At 41.9% G+C, this 17,065-nt stretch overlaps 2 protein-coding genes across 10 annotated transcripts in view; both read right to left on the reverse strand.

Annotated features, from left to right (window-relative positions):
* Positions 1-4,252, reverse strand: part of ZDHHC21 (zinc finger DHHC-type palmitoyltransferase 21) — a 37,374-nt gene extending 33,122 nt beyond the window's left edge. For 7 of the 9 annotated variants that reach the window (XM_062017897.1, XM_062017900.1, XM_062017896.1 and 4 more), the window contains exons 1-3: positions 3,833-4,089; positions 854-1,056; positions 8-106 (exon numbers count right to left, since the gene is read on the reverse strand). In XM_062017897.1, coding sequence (XP_061873881.1) covers positions 8-106; positions 854-1,056; positions 3,833-4,086 — 556 coding nt within the window. In that variant the 5' untranslated portion in view covers positions 4,087-4,089. Of the gene's footprint in view, positions 1-7; positions 107-853; positions 1,057-3,740; positions 4,090-4,131 lie in introns of those variants that run through there. The other 2 variants (XM_062017902.1, XM_062017903.1) reach the window with 2 other exon arrangements.
* Positions 4,253-14,050: 9,798 nt separating this feature from the next.
* On the reverse strand, positions 14,051-16,249 carry CER1 (cerberus 1, DAN family BMP antagonist). Its single transcript, XM_010195521.2, has 2 exons — positions 15,722-16,249; positions 14,051-14,344 (listed from the first exon to the last, which is right to left on the reverse strand). The coding sequence occupies exons 1-2, from the start codon at positions 16,247-16,249 to the stop codon at positions 14,051-14,053; spliced, it is 822 nt and encodes a 273-aa protein (XP_010193823.1).
* Between the last annotated feature and the right edge of the window lie 816 nt (positions 16,250-17,065).

Raw genomic sequence — 17,065 nt, forward strand, 5'->3', positions numbered from 1 at the left:
AATGTACCTGTAACCGGTATCTCTGGGTTTTCAGGTAGCTTTCCTGGATCAGCTACTGAGGCTCTTAGTAATGAAGCTATACAAAACAACGAGCAGAAGTAATAACCTGAGAAAAATATAAGTTTTTTTTAGTCTTCTTCAGGTGTACAAAATATCTCCTATATACTGCATCAAAAATATGACACTTCAACACTGATCTGTTTATTATCCAGTATTGTACAGTCTACAATATTAAGTATTCCACGGTCTTTAAAAGGGAGAGGAAAAGGTAGCAATGCACATTGTTCTGATAGCATGAGCAGGATGTCACTATGGCCTTTACTGCTGTATGTATGTAGTTCCTCCAATGTCTTATTAAATAAGCACTAATCATTGTACATTGCCTTTATGCGTAAGGACATTACCAATAGTCCCACTTCATTTCAAGGTCGGTTCTACTGATAATTCAAGTCTCTTGCTCAGCAAAACCTATTAGCATAACTTGTGTTAGCTGACTCATTCAGGAATGTATGACAAAACTCAGTTTGGCAACCAACAGTACTACCACCCCAAATTCTGACAAGCACGAAAAGTTGTGGGGTCTGAAATTCTGTCAACAAGTTCTACCCACAGGATCTGAAAGCCATATGAATGCTTTTCCCCAGCTTCCACACTAATAAGTTTTACCATAATACCTTTGAAATGAATGAAGTGTTATCAACTTCTCAGAACACAAATATGTAGGCAGGATGAATCCTAGCACTCTTATTCTTTATCCTTCAGTTTACTCTATATTTTCTGACCTTTGTCATATATATTAACTACTGAACAAAGATATTATTTTGCCTAGCAGAAAAAAGTTAAACTGACTTACACAAAATTGCCACAACTGAAATATGCCCCTCATCATAGTGAGGAAAAAGGATGACTTTTGGAATGAAGATTGTATTGTACAGCCAGACCAAGATAATCAAGCCCATACAACACCAACCCTGAGGGTCAACCACAAAGTGTATTTGTCGTCCCATTGAACACAGCAGGTAATACTCTGTCAGGATCCAGGAAGAAAAGATGATCCTAGAGAGATAAATTAAAAAAGAAGAGTAAATTAACTAGTATCTTACAATCTACAGGGTTACACAAATACTGAAATATGAAAAAAAACCCAAACAAAATTGTCAGCTATTATTTCAGGAACTAAATTAAAACTTACAGACATTTCACACACACACTGCTCAAGAACCAGAAAGAAAAATATTTTATGATTTCATTAGTTAGTTATACCTCACTAAAAAGTAACATTTATCATCAAGATGCAAGTAAAACAAGTTCCCAAGAAAACTATTAAGTAACAGATAAAGCTTAACACTGTCAGACAGATGTTAGCAACACAGGACACAAAGAAGTCTCATATGAAAATAAAAAGGTTGCAAAGCAAACAAGAAATACAAGGAATTATTTATGTTATGCAGGATTTAATACCACCTACCTGTCATAATCTCCCAAATATATTTCAAGATGATTTTTTAGAAGCCTTTATGCTTAAATAGTCACAAGCCTCCCTAGGAATTTGTCATTTTTCCCTGACTAAAAAAAAATTATGGCATTTATAGATACCAATAGAGAAAGGAACCACACTAATCTAGTATCTTCTACATAGCTCATTAAGAGTTATACAATAACAAGTTGTCTCACTGTTATGCTTAAAATGTGAAGGTTTCCATTCTGGTAGTCTAAGTGTGCAGAGGTTCTTTTTTGGTTTAGACTAAAGAAATCCCCTTCAATGTGAACTTTGGAGTTTTATAAACAGATCTTCATAAAGATGCAGTACTTAGTTCTTCATACCTTACCTCACTGAGCAGAGCCTCTTCTCTAGCTGCTTACAGAGAAACTCAGACTCTTTGCCTCTCATGTCTGAACTGACATGCTGATTCTAACTAGCATTCCTTGAACTTCAGTTCTGGGCCATTTCACAATTTCAATATAGTTAAAAGGATGGAAACATTCAGAGAAAGGTCTATATAAAACTGCACTACTGCCAGTTTAGTTCTGTTACTTTAAATGCCTTGCAAGTTACTTGAAACACTCTTGCCTCTTGCAAGCCTGTTGTACAGATAAGTTAGGTTTTCTATTTTTCATAAATGCATGGACAGCATTTTTTCCTAAGCCAAATTCAAGTGACAGTACCATAAACTCACTACAACTCCAAAATCATTTGTCATGTGATGTCCACTGCTAACAAACTGAATAACAAAATGAGACAGGCAGGTAGGAAGTCACTTAAGAGAAATGAGAAAGCTCTGCACTACCCAGGGATGCTAACGTGAAATAAAATTGTCTTAATAGATTCATTCAAATGCAAACATCAAAAAAAGTATACAGCTTTGCATCGAGACTGTCTCAAAACACACTTAGAAAATCCAATTCCATAAGTAAACTCAACACAAGTAGTACTCAATTTTTCAACCTAAGAAGTCACAACAATCAGCTCTGATGACATCCTTCTCCTTGCGCTTCTATGGCTGTTAAACTGATATGGAACTAGAAACCAAGATCCTAGACATTCTGCCTCACTTTGGCCCTTGACTTCTTCAGTAAGAAAAGTAAGACCTGTGAAAACTCACTTCCAAAACTTGTTTTCACAAATGCTTAAACAGGTACAGAATATCACAGATCAATCATTTATAGTGCTGTTCACTGTAAAACACAATGTTAAGACCCTACACAAACTGAACAATTCTATGCTCTGTAAAACACACTCCTAGAAAAAACACCACTTTCTAAAAAGGCTGTATTCTAAGCAATCCAGACAGAAAAAGAAACAGAAAGTAGAAACACGAGAGATACACTTGCTATAATATTTGTGCATCCAAGGTAAGGCCACAATAATCAAAGCCTCCATCCACTTGTTGATCCAGCTGTGGTTGTTTATATCTGTGAGCTTCCTGAAATCTAAAGTATTACTGTCAAGAATTACTATTATATAGTTAAAAATATACTTCACTGGAAAAAAAAATAAAAAGTCAACTCAAACCAACCAAATTACTTTCAACCATGTTTTAAAGAAGTCACTTATGTGACATTATCAGGTGTCAGAACAGAATTACCATTATGCTTAACAGTGTCTGAATACCCAGATAATGCACGCAGCAGTATACTTTTGGCATGACAAAACCCATGTACCTGACGTTGCACACGTTTATAACAATAGATGGTTGCCAGTACAGATCTTGTCACTACCCAGGTGGCAGATAGTTGTTGACAGGTTGGTTAAGATAGGCAAGACATTCCCACTTGATTCTTTTTTACAGATAGGGTTTTGCAAGGTATAGCTGTAAACATCAACTGTACGCATGATTAGCAACACATGTGCTTGGACTGGGATGTGGCTTGACTTAATGCATACATAGTATATCCTCGCTGATCATAAATTTACATACACTATCTTCATCTACGACTTGCTTGCCAAACAGCAGCCTGTGGACTGATAATATATTACTTAAACAATCGCTCTTTCGATCCTTAGGGCGAATGGATCAAAGACCCACGACTTTCCTTTTGGTAACTACTGGAGGCAGAAGATGAAAGTGTGAAACCCAGAAAGGTCACGGGGCGTTGCACTTCCTTATGCAGTGTTGCCAGAGCACACAGTCAACAAGCCTCACAAGATGCCACTTCCATCACCACCTCAAAACCAGCAAATGCCCTCTCCTCATTCTGGAGCTTCCGGAAAAAGACAACAGTACTTCTGAGACGCTCACCAAGCCCACGAAGGATTCTTCTCTCCCGGCTTTCATTCCTGAACTTAGGGTTAACAGGGGCAGAGCGGACACCCATCAGGGGTAACTCCCACCTGACACAGGTACCTCGGTGGCCCCAGCGCGCCCTGGAGACCGCGCACCGCCTTTCCTGAGACCGCGTCGCAAGGCGCCCGCGAGGCTCCCTCCGCTTGCCACAGCGCTGCCGGCGGCGGCCTCCGCATCGCGCCTCTGCTTCGCGCGCGGCACGAGGCTCCTGCCGGCGCGGGGCTGGGGCCGGGCGCAGCCGCTGCCACGGAGGTGCGCTGTCCTCGCCCGACTCGGCCCGGCCCGGCCCGGCCCGCCGCATTCCCCCCCCCGCCGACGCCCTCCCCGGCCACGAGGCGGAACCAACCGTTGCGCAAGGCCGCCAGGAGAAGGGAGGGGCGGCGGTCACGCGCGCCCCTCAGCCCGACTCTCCATAGCAACCGCAGAGCCACTCCACCGCTCGCCGCCGCCGTCGCGCCTTCCGCTTCCGCGTCTGGAGCTGCGCATGCGCGCTGGCGGCGCAGGGGCGGCCGGGCGGGGCCGTGAAGGCGGGGCGGGGGGTGGCGGCGGCACTCGGCGGTGCGGCGGGTGCTCAGGCGGTTGGGTGTGGGTGTCTCGCCTTCCGTCCGTGCGCAGGCGGGACGGGCCACACGGAAGGGACGCACTCTGCCCGGCTGCTGCGGGAGTCGGCGCGACCCGTGTGCCCTTCTCGCGAGCGTGAAGCCCTTTCTCTGTAGCATTGGGGTTCACGGGTGCAGCTCGTTTCCCTAGCGCAGGGATGGGTTGCGTTTGTGTCTATAATGTCCCTTTCCAGCTCCTGACGAAACCTTAACCTCTGCCTAACTTCTCAAGCACCTGTTAGGACAGTGTCATTCCCTAGAAACATTGATTCATAGAACCATAGAATGGTAGGTGTTGGAAGGGACCTTTAGATATTATCTACCCCTGCAGAAACAGGTCCACCTAGATCAGGTCACACAGGAAGACATCCAGGCAGGTCTTGAAGACCTCCAGAGAAGAATACTCCACACCCTCCCTGGGCAGCCTGTGTCAGGGCTCCGTCACCCTCACAGTGAAACAGTTTTTTCTTATGTTTAAATGGAAATTTTTGTGCTCCAGCTTCATCCCATTACCCTTGTACTGTTGCTAGATAAAATAGAAAAAAGGGCTACACCACCCTCCTGACAGCCACCGTTTATATACTTGTAAATATTAATGAGATCCCCCCTCAATCTCCTGTAGACTAAACAGCTCCATTCCTCACAACCTTTCCTCATAAGGAAAATATTCCCAGTCCCTTGATCATCTTGGTAGCCCTGTGCTGGACTCTACAGAAGTTCCCTGTGCCTCTTGAGCTGAGGAGCCCAGAACTGGACACAAGACTCCAGATGACGCCTCACCAGGGCAGAGTAGAAGGGGAGAAGAACCTCCCTCGACCTTGCTGGCCACACTCTTCTTGATGCATCCCAGGATGCCATTGACCTGCTTGGCCACAAGGGCACATTGCTGGCTCATGGTTAGCTTATTATCAATCAGGACTCCTGGGTCTCTCTCTGCAGAGCTGCTCACTAGCAGGGCAATCCCCAGCCTGTACTGGTGCATGGGGTTGTTCCTTCCAAGTGCAGGATTCTGCACTTGTCCTTGTTGAACCTCATGAGGTTCCTCTCTGCTCAACTCTCAAGCCGGTCAAGATCCTGCTGAATGGCAGCACAGCCTTCTGGGGAATCAGCCAGTCCTCCCAGTTTGGTGTCATCAGCCAACTAACTTGCTGAGGGCACATTCTATCCCCTCATCCAGGTTGTTGATGAAGATAGGTAGGTATTACACCAATTAATCTTTATGGAATTGTATTAACTTTATTAGTAGTGTGAAATCTTCTTAGCTTTCTGAAGAGATACTTAATTGGCCTTGCCTACTGCATAATCACAGTTGCATTAGCATAACCAAAAGGCTCAAGGTCACAACAAGAAGGAAAAGCATAGCCCCAACCTTGAAGACAAGGAAGTTTTTTTTCACTGAATCTTACAGCCATCCATGAAGAGGAAAGGATGCCCCTATACCAAGACAACACTGTCATCTCAGCCCTTCCAGGAGTTCTCTGAAACCTACCCATTATCTGGCACTGTAGTTGGGACACCCGGGTCAAGAAAGAAGCAAATGGATGATAGCACCATAGGACTGCAGTTGTTTTTTAAAATATTAGCAAGTGTGTATTAAGTAGTGAATGATTGAAACATGTTGGAACTGAACACTTCAACAATATGCAGAACTGTATGTAGTGTGACCCACTTTGAACGGGATACCTCACATGCATGAATAAAGTTGTAATTCTATACTTTGCATCCTAGCTCATCCCTTGGGCAGCAGAGGCCAGTTGTGAAATTTTCATGCCACTGGGGTCCCCTGCTGGGCTGTACCCCTTGCTCACAGTTGGCTCTTACATGGCTGTGGAAGCCAATCTTTGTTTTTAAATTATAATTCTGACCCGTGAAGGATTAGCAGTGGCTAAGAGCCACAGACAGCTTGTAATGGACAGCATTTTCAGTGTTCCCAGCTGGGAGTTGTGCCTTGAGCACCCATTACTGATGCACATACATGATCCTTTGGCTACCTAAAGGTATCTCCATCTGTCTGAGTGGCATGGTTCCCACTGTAAATTGATGGACTCTTTCCCTGGAGCATTTTTCCTACACAATAATAGATTAAATGGATGAGGAGTGACATGGTGATCGCTGTTGATAAAGCAAACTCTTTTTTACTACTGAAAACATTCTTCCTAAAACTTATTCATAATATGATTGTTCTGCAAAGAGAGTATCCAGTCAGTTAAGTGTGTTTCAGGCTTTTGTTGGTAGGGAGATCACTCAGAAATCAGCAACATGAGCAAAACAGACTCAACTTGGGGAGAAATGGTTTGATTTATTAATGAATAATCAGAACAGAGCAGGGAAATGAGAAATAAAACAAAATCTTAAAGCACCTTCCCCCACCTCTTCCTCTTCCCAGGACTCTTCTTCCTTCCCACTCAACGGCACAGGGGATGGGTGTTACGGTCAGTTCATTACAGATGGACTTTGCTGCTGCTTCTTCTCAGGGGGAGGCTTCATCACACTTCCCACTGTTACAGTGTGGAGACCCTCCCCACAGGAGGGGAGTCCCTCATGAACTTCTCTAGTGGGGGTCCTTCCCATGGGATACAGTTCATTCTGAACGGTCCTTCCCATGGGATACAGTTCATTCTGAACTGCTCTGGCATGGGGCCTCCCATGGGGGCAGCTCCTCAAACTCTGCCCCAACATGGGTCATCCATCGGGAGAGCAGTCCTTCAGAAACAGGCTGCTCCAATGTGGATCTCTTACAGGGTCACAAGTCCTCACAGCAAACCTGCTCTCTAGCATGGGCTCCTCTCTCCACATGGGATCCCTGATCCTGCCAGGAACTTGGCTCCAGCATGGGCTTTCCATGGAGTCACAGCCTCCTTAAGGCATCCACCCACTCCGGTGTGGGGTCCTCCACGGGTTGTGAGTGGATCTCTGCTCCCTTATGTTCCCTCATGGACTGCAGGGACACTGCCGCCTCACCATGGTCCTTATCACAGGTCACATGGGAGCCTTTCTTTCAGGGCCTAAGCACCCTCCTCCCCCTCCTTCTCCACTGACCTTGGTGTCTGCAGAGGTGTTTTCACATTCTCACTCCCTGTTGCTGCTGCAGTTCAGCAACTGCCCAGCAACTTCTTCCCCTTCTCAAATATGTTATTCGCAGACGTGTTACTTCCATCACTAATTGGCCAGACCTGGGTCAGCCATGGAGTCCATCTTAGAATTGACTGACATCAGTCCTGTCGTCTACAGGGGAAGCGTCTGGCAGCTCTTTGTTTAAAGAAGCCACCCCTCTAGCCCCCCTGCTGCCAAAACCCAGCCCAGGCAAAACCGCTATATTCTGATTGATTTTTCAGTGTCCACTGTCATCTATTATATAGGGAAATTATTAACATTTCAAGCTCAAGTTGCTCTGACTGAATATATGTATTATTAGCAGGAATCTGAATTTGGAAAGAGAATGAAGCATGTTCCAGATAAACCAGAAGACAGCACTTCCTCAAGAGAGACCTACATATGTTCCTTGGACTAAGTTACACTGAAAATAAGAGACACATTAGTTGAACAGTTAAAGCACATGGCAAAAAGAGTCTCTGGAAAGGTCATAATAAAAAATAGCCTCTGTCTCTATGCCATGACAGATTTCTCATATGAATTTATCCTTATGTGTAAAAGACAAAATAAACCATGAAAACTTTTCACTGATTTGAATAAATGTAGATGGGGAAAAAAAGAAACCAAAATCTCTACCAAGAGGTAGAAAGAAAACCATGGACCTGGGAAATAAAACAGAAAAATAAAGAGGGATTGTGCTATCAATACAAGTACCTTGTAGAATGAAAAAGAATCCATCAGTAGTGTCATCTTCTAGTCTTCTGGGTATTTGCCTGTGTGTAGTGGTTCACTATCAATGGCCACTCATTAGAGCTGGAGTCTTGTCAGACAGGTTGTACTATACTCTTTTCTACTCATGGAAGTGCAGAGTAAACACATGTTGCAGAACAAGGGCAGTAGTTTATTCCAGCTCAGTTACCAACAATGCAGCAGTTCCCATTTGTTATTTCTTTTGGGGAAGCACAATGCAGGAAGAAAAGCTGGCAATCCTGTGCTGGACTTCCCAATTTAACTTGTAAAGGCTTGGACTACAGAAATTACCTGACTCTTTTGCCAGTGCATCAAATCCATATGGATGATGAATCTTTGTGGTGAACTCCATTCTGAAGGAAAAAACCATACCTAAGGGGAACAATAATTTGCATAATATGGACTTGACATAAAGTCTAATATGGATGAATTACACAAAGGTTATTAGAAGTCTGCAAAATTAGAAAAATACCCACATTCTTCAATGCTGAATATTGCATAGTAGTGTAGAATTCCTCTTGGAGTATCTGATGTCTTTGTTGTGTTGTTGTTGCTGTTTATAAATTACCACAGGAGCCACCAGCTGTCATCTTATAAATTTTATTGGCATTCTGTAAATATTAAATCAGCATGCTAAAATCAAGCCATGTGCAGTAACAGCTGATGCTCTGTTATGGAGAGCACATGCAAGAGAGGTATGCACTGTGATTCCCACGGCTGTCACTGCTTACAAGCACCTTGCTTCATGAGGCTGTTTTCCAGGATTCATTTTAAGCCCAATTGTGCCCCTTGATTGATGTACAGAAAGGTTGCTGTCAGCACACAGAGGTCTTCAAGGCTGAGAAACCAGTCTTCTCAACAGTACTCATCCTCCTGGGTCCTTCTGAATTGCACAGTTTGTAATTGCCACTTCTTTTCAGCAGCACCATTGCATTGCTTGCTTCCTTGTAAACCTTGCTGATGTGCATAGGAGACACTTGTTCACTCTAGAACAGAAGCAAAATTGTTTATGTTGTGAAGATCCTTGCCATGAAGGTAGAAGCCTGTCTTGATGACACACTGTACTGAAACAATGCCTGCCCTGACCCAGAAGTTTTGTCAGTCACAGTGTCACATACTGAGAGTGAGGCAATAGATGTTAAAGGAAAATGTCTCCTGCTCTCCATTTTTTCTCTCACCTAATCACCAGAAAAATCAAGGAGTAGGCATAGTGAAATCTACTAATCCCCCAGCCCAGATACGGGCTAAGCTACACCAGGCAGTATTGTAATTTAGGGAGTTAATTTTCATACATGAAACTTCCACGGCGTGAGGAACTCTGTTCAGGTAATGTCTAGCTGCAGATGTCCTAGCATTAGCTCTCCTAATGCCCCTCTCCCTCCAGGAATTGGTGTCTGAAGTCCAGACATGGCAACAGATGGGTTAAATACTTCCATATCTATCGCAGTGCGAGGTGAGTTTGAACGAGCTTCAGCAGAGAGTTAAGCTGAGGTACTGCCTTGGTCAGAATGACAGATTTGGTAATAGCCTGCTCCATTTGAACACCCTGAGCACAGGCTGCAGCCACCACCACCAGCCAACTTCAGACTGAATGGCTTATATTAGCAATACCCTAAACCAACAAAGCAAAAATGCCTCAGAAAAAGCTTTGGAGAAACACAAAGCTGGCTGACTTTTCTTATTATTATTGGTCTATTTTTTGCTTTTCAAGTTGAAGTGTATTTTACTCATGCCATGGAACACCAAGCAGTGTAAAGGGCATGATTTTGTTCTTGGTGTGGACAATTAACATTTTTATCAATATTCTTGTAGTGGGCCAACTACAGAGTCTTCTCATCCTCATTCTTTCCCATCAGAGCAGAGGGAGGGTGTACAGCTGTCAGGGAGAGATTGCAGAGGAGCTGAAGTTGGTGGCTGCATACCAGATATTCAGCTGAGTTAGGTTTAACAAAACAGCCAATACAAAATATTTGTTATTCACAATCTACGTTCCTACTTCTAGTGGCAGGCTTCCTGATGGGTGACCTGAGGAAACCTGAACCCCACACCTCTTCACGTGCACCATACTGCACTGCACACAGTCCCAGACATGATGTGATTACGCAGCTGTACAGACTGTCAGGGAGCTTCTCTGTGAGTAGGGAACCTTGTCATCTTGCTATTGCAGCAAAGAGCTAGTATGTTTAGGAGAAAGCACCACAAGAGGCTTCACCACCTGTCAGTAAAACATGCTAAAGCTTGTTAGCTGACAGCCATGAGGTCAGCTGTGAATATTTCATAAACGGTGAGTAAAGAACCAAGCACAGCATGAATTGTCCAATGCAAATTCAGAGATTTTTCCCTGGAATATATAGTTGCACAGAATTTTATAAGAGCTTTATGCAACTCCAGTGTTTGATGTAATTACAGGATTAGAGACAGATGCATAAAATCTTTATTTAAGAGAAGACCATTTACTGGAGATTTATTTTGCTTAAGCAGTTAGAATAAATGACATTTCCAACTACTTTCGAGGTAAAGTACATCCATTTGGAAAAGAGAAAATATGTCAAATAAAAAGGCAGAATTATACAAACTTCACTTGGGATTCAGATGAATTTTTAGAGTGCTCTGCAACTGTGGCTTAGTCTTGTTCTGCAAGATAGGTTTGCACAAGGAGTGCTCTGAAATAGAAATCCCATCAACAGTACTTCCATTGTAAGCATGATTACACTGAAAAAGCTTTTGTTACAGAAAGCAACCTCTAAACGGACACAGCTAAATTAAAGTCATGCAGGTCTGCTGCTCTAATGGAATTACTACTGGAGTGTTCCATATGGTGATATGGATCACACCCCTCACCTTTTTGACCCACATCATTACACTAGGAGAGGCCATCCTAGTTGTGCTGAGAGAGCAAAACACTCTGTTAGCCCCTGGGCACAACTTATTCCTAATACAGAATTTTTAAAGGCTGAGAAATCTGATCCAATTAACACATACTTGATTTTGCAGAATACTGTGCTAATTACATGCAACCAGCCACTGCTGGGTTAATTAAACATTCATCCAAAAAACCTACAGCACTAATCTAATTAGCAATTACTACAGCTGTCCTTACCTCTTTTCACCTACTTTTAAGCTGTGCTAAGAATCTGCTCCTGCAAACTCTTGACACAAATAGCTTGCTTTGACTGCAAGAATGCTCCAGTACACAGAAGGAGCTATAGAAATTAGGCTGAATACTTTACAGTCCATACAATAGCATCATTTCTGTCATCCTTATGTGCAAAAGTCATAGTTTATCAGTCAGTTATGTCAAAATTCCATGACTGGAAGATTTTTCTTTTTAATTGGGAGTGTGTGTAGGTCCTACCTTCAAAGAATTCTCTGCAAGTACCAAACCTAAAACATACTTGCATTTCAGGAAAACAAACAAACAAAACCCAAAACAACAACAAAAACCCCAAACAACAAAACCCCTCATATATTCACACAGGTTTAAAACATCAGTGGTTGAAAGCCTCAAATGATTTACCTTCTTCAGCTTTAAAGTTGGGGGGAAAAAAGAAAAAAAAAAAAAGATGCTTTGTGTGCTTTTCTTCCTTAGGCTTGATTAAAGATGAACACTAACAATCACACACTGTAACTTTCAGAGGTTTGATAAGATGCTGAGGTTTGAACCTTGTGGTCAGTCAGGAAGTTGTTTCCTAGCTTTTCCATGTGCATATAGCATGCTTTGACAAAGCACCAGTCATTAAGCCTGGCAGTGCAATTAGATGTGCCCAGGGAGGAGGAATGTCTAATTTAAAAAAAAAAAAAAAAAGCCACACACCAAAAGAATTATATTGTGGCATCTGAAACTATACAGTTGCTAGCTGGTGCTATTTGCTGGTTACACAAGCTTTTCTCTATCTGGTTGAAACCTGGGCCCATTCCTGCTCAGTGCAGCTGAACACGTGAAGGTAAATTTCTGAATCCGAGTGCAAGTTCATTGGAGTAGCATCCTGAGAATATCTTTACACATTATAAAGCTATAATAAATATTAAAATAAGTATTTCCTTTTTTCCATTCAATACAGAGATGGGAAGACCTTGATAGCTTGTTACTTTGGATACTACTTTGGGTAGTATCATGTATCAGGCCATAACATACCAACAGCCATAAGCAGTTAGCACATCAGTCCTTAATGTAAAAGGATAGACATAAGGCTTTGCTCACTTTTAATATAAATTTTTTATTATTTAAAAACAAATGTATATATAATGAAAGGTAACTGTATGCTGAATCTTCAGTTTGCTCACTGCAAGTGACCTGCAGAAGCAAACAGTTATCGGAGCAGTTCAGATCCAGTATCAGAATATCATTCATGTGCAATTTTCAGTAAATATTAAACATGGGCTTCACACTCCAAACCAGACTGAACAGGTTTAACAGAATACAGTTAAAATACTGGAATACACAGTACAGTTAAAATACTGGAAACTGCTTACCCAACCCTTGAATTGACCAGCTAAATCAATACTGATTTCCCATACTCCAAAAAAAAAAAAAAGCCCTCCAACAAAACCCAAAAACCAAACAAAACCCAAAAACCAAACAAAACCCAAAAACCAAACAAAACCCAAAAACCAAACAAAACCCAAAAACCAAACAAAACCCAAAAAAATGTGGCTGGTTTAACAAGAGAGGCCCAGGTCTGAGTGTTTGGCAGTAGAAGTGCAGCGGATTACCAGAGAACTGAAGAAAGTGGGTTAGAAACAGGCTGAAATCTAGTTACTGGAAGCTGATCACTATCTGGTGTGCCAGGTTTGCAAGACAAATCCAGGGAGAAGCAGCTGGAGAGAGCAGGGAAGCCAGAAGTTCAGCTAACAACCACTGCTGCTGTGTTGGCTAGCACTAGATTCAGACCTTTCGTAGCAGAGCCTTCTCAGGTTCTCCTGTAAATCTATACAAATATTGCCATGCTGATAAAATCCTTCTGCAGATTTTCAGTCACACAAATGCCTTTTCTGCTTGAGTTTAGCTGTTGAGAACATTACTTAAACATTATCTTGGAGTCACTGATAGTGTTAAAATTAATCAGACTAAAAAGAGTACCTTGTCTTTCTACTGTGAATTTAAACAATTATAACAATCCATTTATTATGTTTTCTGTGTGTATTTTTTCCTTCTTCTGCTATGTAACACTTTCAATAAAGGAAATATGTAAAGCAAATACAGACATGCTGAGGGTAAGTGGTTTTTCTATGGCAGAAATAGCTTTTAAAGCCTGTAAGTGTGTAAACTGTGAGGAGAATTAGTTTTCACTGGGAACTGAACTCCATCTGGGAGCAATCACAATGACCTTAACTAGTAAACAGCATTCTGTCTATCTTACGTCCATTTATATTTTCCACTTTCCAGGCACTATCTTGATGTAAAAGTAGACCTGCTTTTGCAGGGAAGAGACATCGTCTGTGTTGCCAAAACATCTATATTGTCAGTCCCTGCAAGAAAAGGCAACATAAACCAGCCAATATGTTGGTTTTGCATAGATAAATCATGACAGATCTTCTTGCTGTTTACTAGCATCCTAGAAGAAGTAATAAGAAAGGCACAATTTTTTTAAAAAGGTTTCCATTGTTAAAGTAAGAACTCTACACAGCTAGTAACCTCATGTCCATTTCTTTAACTGCTGCAAAGAAACATGTTACATTTTAGGTAAAGTTATTGCTGAGGCACAGAAGCAATTCAAGTAGAAAGTCCACATACTTAATATTTTTGTGTATCTGTGTGATGAAAGCTCTAGTTTTTCTTTAGCACGTTCTTATCATCAAGGAGTTAAGAGGTACCTTCATGGGTTAATTATGCTCACGTACATTTGCACGGAAGTCTGACATCAGAGATCCAGTCTCATGGTCTTTAATCTTCCGAGTCTCACATTTACACTCTTCCACAATCATGACTTCTTTGACCACTGGGGTAGAACTGGTGCAGTTGAGGTGCAGATGCTTCATGAAGAACTTACTGGGCAAACACCGAGAGCAAAAGGTGTAAAGATGATCTTCTGGACCAGGAACATGAAAGGAACTACATTTTCCAAAACACAGATTATTCTGTATGGTCACCTTCTCACAGTTCTCATGAGTAACACCCTGAAACAGAAAGCAGTTTCAAGTTTATGGAACATGAATGGCCCATGGAATTTGCCAGAAAGCAGAAAGGGAAAAAACAAAACAAAACACAATACTTCAAATTTTCTGAGAAGAAAAAATACCTTAAACGTGAGGGGTTTCTGGTTTGGTGCTTTTTTCGTTTTTTTTTGATGTCAAGCAAGTAAAACACAACAACTTATAAAAGCACATTTTAGCACTTCTATGGTAATTAGATTGAACAACAAATGCAAAATGTGCTTCAGTCAGAGCCTCTGTGAGCTAATGAGTGAAAAATCAATCAGGTGGTTTTGTCATATTTAGCTTTTAATTGCTCTTTTTATGACATGGTTAAGCAGTCTCACCCACTTAGCAGGACTTAAAATATCATTTTGGCCCCATGTTCTTGTATAGTAGCCACAGGTAGACTCAAGTGTAATCTTAAAGATTTGTCTCCATGTGGAAGAGACATAATGTTCTTCAGCATTAGGATTTTTTAATTAAAATCATAAGAGTGCAACAGATGTTCTGTAACCTCTTAGTTTGCAAGAATAACAATTCCTTCTATCAGGAGAGCCTATGTCAGTTTCCCAGCCACAAAAAGCTAGATTGAAGTCAGCACTTTTATATTGTCATAACCACAGCCATCCTGGAGAAAGCTTGCCATATTACATAGCACAAAAACTAAAATGGTACCAATCTCTAGGCCATATCTGTCTCTATATGTATCTGCCAGGAAAATAAATCTAGTGAGAGATATGAAAAAAACATGATGCTTGGTGGACTGTTATAAAAATATTGTGCCTTATGTGGAATACAGCACTTCTATATGCACTCTTTTCTTGTCTCAGCATTCCAGTAGGGCAGAATGGCTTCACCTGTACATGGGACCACTTACCAGTTCTTCAGCATGCTTAGCACAGAATTAGATGTATCTATCAGTCTTCCAAATGATACACAAAGCTAGTGGCATCCTTACTTGGCTGTAGAAAACCACCAGCTTCTTCTGTACATACTTACCCTGGGAATATTTAGATAGGCACACATACACACACACACACACAGAGGTAGCTCACAATATGCAAACTGTTTAGGTGTATATTCATTGAACAGATAATTCTCACTTGCTTCCTCAAGCTAAGACAGAGTATCTAGCATAAAAAGAATAAACAACTCTCTGAAAACTGAATATGTGTCTTTACAATACCACAATTTAGCAGTTTGCCTCATCAGACTAAAGCTTTTTCAGCAGTGTTTTTCAGCCAGGATGTGAGAGTCCTGAAGCACTGGGACTTAGCAAATGAAATAACCTGTGAGTCTTTAGTTACTGATTACAAGAGGCAGGGGACACCTTTGTTGATCTTAGGCACCTGTTCTTACCTGAGAAAAAGGCAAGGTTCTGCAGTTTTCTTGGTGCATTTCATTGGTCTTAATTGGCAGGACAACCTCTTCAGATGCTGAATTTTTCTTTAACATAAAATGGTCCCAGAATTTCTTGGCATCTTTTCTATATGGACGTTCAGTCTCCTTCTTGATAGAATAGTGTGATGGAGGGAAGCTTCCTGCAGGAGAGATGTCTCTAGGTGCTGCCCAGGTTCTCAGGTCTTGGCCTGCATGAAGTTCTGCATTGGGAAGGATGAATCTGGACATTTTTTTCTCCTCTTTCTTCTCACTTTCAGATGCTGTCTGTGGAATTGCTACAAAAAAACTTGGTTCTCCCAGAATTTCCTCAACACGTACTGGCCTCTCACTTCCGAATTCATGAAGTCTCTGACTTTCAAGTAGATTTTTGTCCAGATAGAAAAGGCGATGAAACAGCCTTCTGCCTTTCCTCCGCAGTGAATCTCTCTGCATCTCAGTGGCCCCAAGACATGTGAGCACTAACAGCTGAAGGAGCAGCAGTAACATGATGCTGTTAAAGTGCAACCCTGCAGACCTGCTGCTGTTGCAGTGAATGTAGCGTGCTAGCTTTATACAAGAGCCTGGTGTCAGCTTATGGCTGCTGTCTGTGTGCAGGTGAGGGGAGGGCTCAGGGGAGACACTGGTGTGGCTAATTACATTCATTTACTGTAGATTACAATTATGATAGGGAACTTTGTGCTAATGAAACTCTGCTTTCAATCTGGATTATGTGTATTAGAAGTTCCTATCTAAAATCTAGTAACTCAGGATGGCATACAGGACAGAAGGAGTCATCAGGAAGAAATGTTTGGATAAGCTGTCTAGTTTAGGCCTAAGAATTAAGGAAACATTTCAGGTTGTGTATTAGCATGTTCAATGTGGTCTTCATTGTTTATTTTGACTTTCCACTCCACAAAGCCAGAGACTGTCAAAACAGGGAGTGTTATTTTATCACAACAGGAAAAGGCAAGATAATTAAAATTTGCTAAAACATGAAGCTGGATGTGGAGGCACAAAATCAGCCCATTTTCAAAAGCTGAGCCTTTCAGATTGGAGATAGAACCCAAGGCCTGCAGCAGCACCACTGCAAGCTGTCAGACTGGTGCTCATACACCCAGTGAAATCTGACAGAGAGCACTAGCCCTTGCTTCACCTCCTTCACAGCAGGTTTGCAGCTGCTGAAGGGCAGACTAGCTCAGAAAAAAAGATCCCAGGGTGAAAATACTCTATACTCTAGATTCTCAAAGATTAGCTAATGCAGCTACATCCTATTCAGATACCAAAGCCACTACAGCCATCTTATAAAGTTGGTAAACAAAGTGA

Source organism: Colius striatus, chromosome Z (assembly GCF_028858725.1).
Source record: "Colius striatus isolate bColStr4 chromosome Z, bColStr4.1.hap1, whole genome shotgun sequence".
NCBI lineage: Eukaryota > Metazoa > Chordata > Aves > Coliiformes > Coliidae > Colius > Colius striatus.

Coding starts and splice junctions, on each gene's coding strand:
- CER1 (XM_010195521.2), bottom strand. CDS start 16,249: ATGTTACTGCTGCTCCTTCAGCTGTTAGTGCTCACATGTCTTGGGGCC. Junction 14,345..15,721: donor GAACCTTGCCTTTTTCTCAG/GTAAGAACAGGT, acceptor TTTCTGTTTCAG/GGTGTTACTCATGAGAACTG.